The sequence below is a fragment of the Sarcophilus harrisii genome, chromosome 1 (genome assembly GCF_902635505.1).
Source record: "Sarcophilus harrisii chromosome 1, mSarHar1.11, whole genome shotgun sequence".
Classification (NCBI taxonomy): domain Eukaryota; kingdom Metazoa; phylum Chordata; class Mammalia; order Dasyuromorphia; family Dasyuridae; genus Sarcophilus; species Sarcophilus harrisii.
In genome coordinates this window covers 90646219-90650766 of record NC_045426.1, presented here as the reverse complement: position 1 = coordinate 90650766, position 4548 = coordinate 90646219, and the positions used below count along the sequence as shown (strand labels likewise).

Below are 4548 nucleotides of genomic sequence, written 5' to 3'. Positions count from 1 at the left end.
ATCATTGTGATGATATAGCTCTAGCCCTGTGACAACTCAGAATCTCTGAAGAGATAATTTGGAATTACTGGCATTCGCATGTATCTTGTCTGTCTTCATCATTCTTTCCCAGCCACCCCTGCAAAAATACCAGTCCATTTGGGGCCAGAAATAAAGTGACTGAATTTTGAAAAGTTTTTTTAAAGAACTATCATATTTTACATGTATACTTATAAATATATATGAATGCATATTCAAACTGCATGAAGATAAACAAATATGGATGCATATATATAATGTGTATGTGTCTATATGTGTAGGATTGTTGTCAATTTTGTATATGTCTACAAGGATTATTTGAATGTTGCTATCTTTGAAATCTTGCCCACCCTTCAAGTAGTTTTGATTTCTGCTTAGAGGAGAGAAGAAGGGGCTATGAGGCTGGATGCTTTGCTCTCTTTAGAGAAGGATACTATCCTAGAGTCACATCTTATCTGTCCCTCTGCCCCTCCAAATAAAGCTAGTCTGTATTAATATTGTTTTCCCTTATATTCAAGGCACTCATTAACGAGGAAGATGTCTCCCAAGTTTATTTCCAAAGGCTTCACTCCATTCCCACCAAATTCTAGGTACACAAAGACCATCACAAACACCAAATTTCAAAAGCTCTTTTTATCCAATCAAACAGCAAACAGAAATCAGAGCAGTGAGACAGGTTTGGATATACCAGACAATATACAAATTGAATGAACTTTCCTATTGAGAGTAATATATCTTAGCTTAACTAAGGGAGAGAGAGATTGAAGAAAAATGGAAGATGGTCAAGCCTTTGAAAGATATTCCCAGCTCCAAACCCAAAGTCACTCAAAAAAGCTCCTTTGAACCACATGACTCGGTAGCCCACAAGTGGTAACAACATGTCTATACATCCAACAGATACTCTAAGGCATTTACATCACAAGTCATCACAAACCTCCAGGAAACAGGTTCTCCATCCCCTTTGTTATGGGGACATCCCTTTTGAGATGTTTTGCCTGTGTGCCAATCCCTATTACATATACATATATATATATATATATATTTCCCCTGGAAGAGTGAATTAGAAAATAAGGTAAAAATGCCAGGGAGAAGACTTATGTTAGCTGGACTGAGGGATACAAGAGGTCAGGATAAGCTAGATCCATGGGGTATTTGCCTTCTTTACTTGCCTCGGGGAAATACTATGGTCTGAAGCAAATTAAAAACATTCCATGGCTTTCTCCTTTTTTTGTTACGGGATCTTCTGAAGATCTTCTGCAGAGAGAGGAGATGGTATGACTCAGACTACACTACTGGAGAGTGAGGGGCTCCTATCAATATTCTGGTTCTTGTAATAGGAGCTGGACATGGAGTCTGCGCTCACTCCTAAGAAGAGCTAGCTTAGATCTTGCCCAGTCCCTGGTTTTTCCTTCCACCCTTCAGGTCTAAGACTCCCAGAATGCACAGGGACAGTTGGGATGTGGGGCGAGGATGCATTTTCTAATTTGTTAAAAACTATGGTCTAGGTTAAGTCTACTTGGGGGAGATGGCAACCCTGGAGCGTGGCCACACAGGTGCTCAAATGAGCAGGCCGGGTGTTGCCCATGGTTGCCCTGCTGTGGCCAGGCCTCCCTCGGGTGACCAGGGCAATGGGTCAGTGCAGGGAAAGGCAGGATGCGATCTCCCTGAACCAGTTCTTCTGTTCCCACCCCTCACCCATGGAGCTAACAGGATCAACCCTGAAGGATCAAATACAAGAGTGCGGGACAGAGTGAGGAAAGAAAGGAAAACTCACTGCTGAGGCTTCTGGGTCACAGGTGAGGGCAATGGCAGCAACGTCCTGTTCAATGGATGCTGAGACTTGACATTCTTTCACCAGCTGTGCAGGAAACATCCATAATGAGAGAGAGAGAAACAGAAAAAGAGACAGAGAGGGAAGAAAAGAGAGGAGAAAAGGGGGAGAGAGAAAGAGAGAAGGAGAGAGGGAGGGATAAAGGGAGAGGGAAGAGGAGGAGGAGGAGGAAGAGGAGAAAGAAGAAGAAGAAGAAGAAGAAGAAGAAGAAGAAGAAGAAGAAGAAGAAGAGAAGAAAAAGAAGAAGAGAAGAAGAAGAAGAAGAAGAAGAAGAAGAAGAAGAAGAAGAAGAGGACGACGAGGAGGACGAGGAGGAGGATGAGGAGGAGAATGAGGAGGAGGAGAAGGAGGAGGAGAACAAGAAGAATGGGAAAAGACAAGAAAAAGAAAGAAATTAAGGAAAAAATTGACAAAAAAATCCAAAATGCTCATCTTTTTAGGAACCCAGAGGGTTTAGATCTGTGAAAGCCATACATGCAGTTATTCTCAATGCCACACTGAGTTTCTTCCAGGGCAAAAGAGGAATGGAGGAAATGAGCATTTAAGCACTAACCATATGCCAGACACTGCACTAAGTGCTTTACAAATAATACCTCATTTGATTCTCAGTGCAACCCTGAAAGGTAGATCCTCTTATATAATTGAGGAAAATCAGACACAGACTTGCCCAAAGTCACACAGCTAATGGGTCTAAGGACCCATCTGAAATCAGGTCTTCCTGACTGCAGGCCCAGAGTGCTCGCTCTACTTCACTACTTTGCTAATAGGAGTTCTTGGATCCAGGAGATCTGGATTTTTTCTATTCACAACCAGCAGGCTGTGTCCTTCCAAGGAAATCACCTCCTTTGGACCCCTTTTTCCCCCATGGGATAAATGGGAGTGTAACTGCTTTGCTATCTCCCTCCAAGGATTTCAGAAGTAAATAGGTCCTAGGTCCAGCAGCCCTTCATTGATGCAATAAGAACTCTCCCATCTCACCCCTTCTCCAATAGGCCCTCAGACCACTCCTCGCCACAAACTGCTTACCCCATCCGTTTTAAAGTCACACCCTTTTAGGGGGAGCTCCACAGTCACTGGGCACACAGTTTCCTTCAAGGTAAAACTCAGAAACTTCTGGGGTTGCTCTTGGGGAGTCTGAAAAGAGAAATTAAGTCTAGATGGGACAGGGCTGGTTAAGGGAAGCAAGTAGAGGATCAGGGTCATGGTCCTCTCCTGAGTTTGAGAAGGGATTGCCTCCATCTTCAAGGCACTGAGTCAATGGGAACAAGGAGATGAACAGAGACTTGTGAAGAAGGTAAGAGCCTGCTCTACTAGGAATTGGCTGTGTGATTTGCAGTAGATTACTTCATTGGTCTGAATCTCAGTTTCTTCATCTGTCAGGAAAAGATGCTCGACAGTACATGTTATGAGAATGTTGAAAGGATTTCTTCCTGCCTCTTTCATCCTTCCTTCTTAGTCTCCTTCAGTGGCTCTTGTTCCTCCTCCTGCCCCCTATGTGTGCTCCTCCCTCAAGATTCTTCTCTTTCTATCATTTCTTATTTATTCCCTGGATTTCGATGGTCTCAATCTCAAATGAATACCTTTGTCATGACTTCTCTCCTCAACTCCAGTCTGGCCAAGAGGCCACATGGACAACATAATAGTGGACAGACTATAGGATAGAGTCAGAAAGAGTTGGGTTTCAGCTTCAGCTCTTATTAACTATGGGAACTAGCAAACCCCATCATCTCTCTGAGGTTCACTTTCTCATCTGTAAAATGGGAACTGGAATAACTGTAATTCTTAATTTTAAAGCCAACCAAGCATTAGAATTGATTCTGAAGGAAAAGAGAAAGATAAAGAAGGAGGTCAATCTGGGTATTGCCCTAGGAGAAGAGGCCAGAGGGAGCACTCACCTGACCAGAAGGAGGAGAGTGCACTTGCAGTAGCCAGAATGCATTCTCTCTCCCATGTCCATAGTTGTAGAAGTTAATGACCGGAGAGAGGACCTTCTCATAGCTTAGGAAAGACCAAGTTGAAACCCGTGTAGGGATGAGAATGGCCACACTGGCCAACAGCAGGAGCTTCCCGAGGTGCTCCATGTTCCTTCCTCTGCCTCACTGACCCTCAGTCTGTCCCTTTTATGTCCTCCCTTCTCTGTTCTGTTGGGCAACAGGGTCCTTGTCTTTCTTCTGAGCCCTTCGATTGGATTTCAGTCTGTTGTATGGCAGGGACAGGCAGGGTATGAAGGAAGCTAAGTTTGTGAAATACTTTCCTTTTCAGAGATGTGCTAACATCATAGACAAGGGAAGGACCTCGCTGTCTCCGCTTAGTTGGAGAAGGAGTCTGAGTGTTTGCCCTCTTTGATAAAAGTATTTCTTGAGGATGGGGCCAGACCAGACAAGTAGTCCCAACTTTGACCCTAGCGTCTCCATCTCTAGCCACTATTTTGGCCTTTGAGAGGAATAATATTGGATTACTTACTGTCTAGGGGAGGGGTTGGAGGGAAAGGAAGGAAAAAAAATTGGAACACAAGGTTTTGTAAAGGTGAATGTTGAAAATTATCTATGCATATGTTTTGAAAATAAAAAGTTTTAATTAAAAAAGCCAAATTTAAGAGAAAAAAAAAAGAAAGAGAGAGAGAGAGAGAGAGAGAGAGAGAAGATTAATAAAGAAGGGAGATTTTTTTCCTTCAAGGGTGGGAGCCAGAGGACTCAGCA

The 4548-nt window shown here is 43.2% G+C and overlaps 1 protein-coding gene across 1 annotated transcript; it reads right to left on the bottom strand.

The window, feature by feature from the left end:
• Nucleotides 1–631: 631 nt before the first annotated feature.
• On the bottom strand, nt 632–4005 carry LOC100931118 (cathelicidin-7). Its single transcript, XM_012543429.3, has 4 exons — nt 3745–4005; nt 2876–2983; nt 1793–1876; nt 632–1272 (listed from the first exon to the last, which is right to left on the bottom strand). Exons 1-4 carry the CDS (start codon nt 3928–3930, stop codon nt 1180–1182), a joined length of 471 nt encoding a protein of 156 aa, XP_012398883.1. The 5' UTR covers nt 3931–4005; the 3' UTR covers nt 632–1179.
• Between the last annotated feature and the right edge of the window lie 543 nt (nt 4006–4548).

Bases quoted from the DNA above. Each gene is read 5' to 3' on its own strand.
- LOC100931118 (XM_012543429.3), bottom strand. From the start codon at position 3,930: ATGGAGCACCTCGGGAAGCTCCTGCTGTTGGCCAGTGTGGCCATTCTC. The intron at 1,877-2,875 runs GTAAGCAGTTTG...TTTCCTGCACAG, and splicing joins GTGACTTTAAAACGGATGGG to CTGGTGAAAGAATGTCAAGT. The intron at 1,273-1,792 runs GTGAGTTTTCCT...CTCTCTCTGCAG, and splicing joins GTGACCCAGAAGCCTCAGCA to AAGATCTTCAGAAGATCCCG.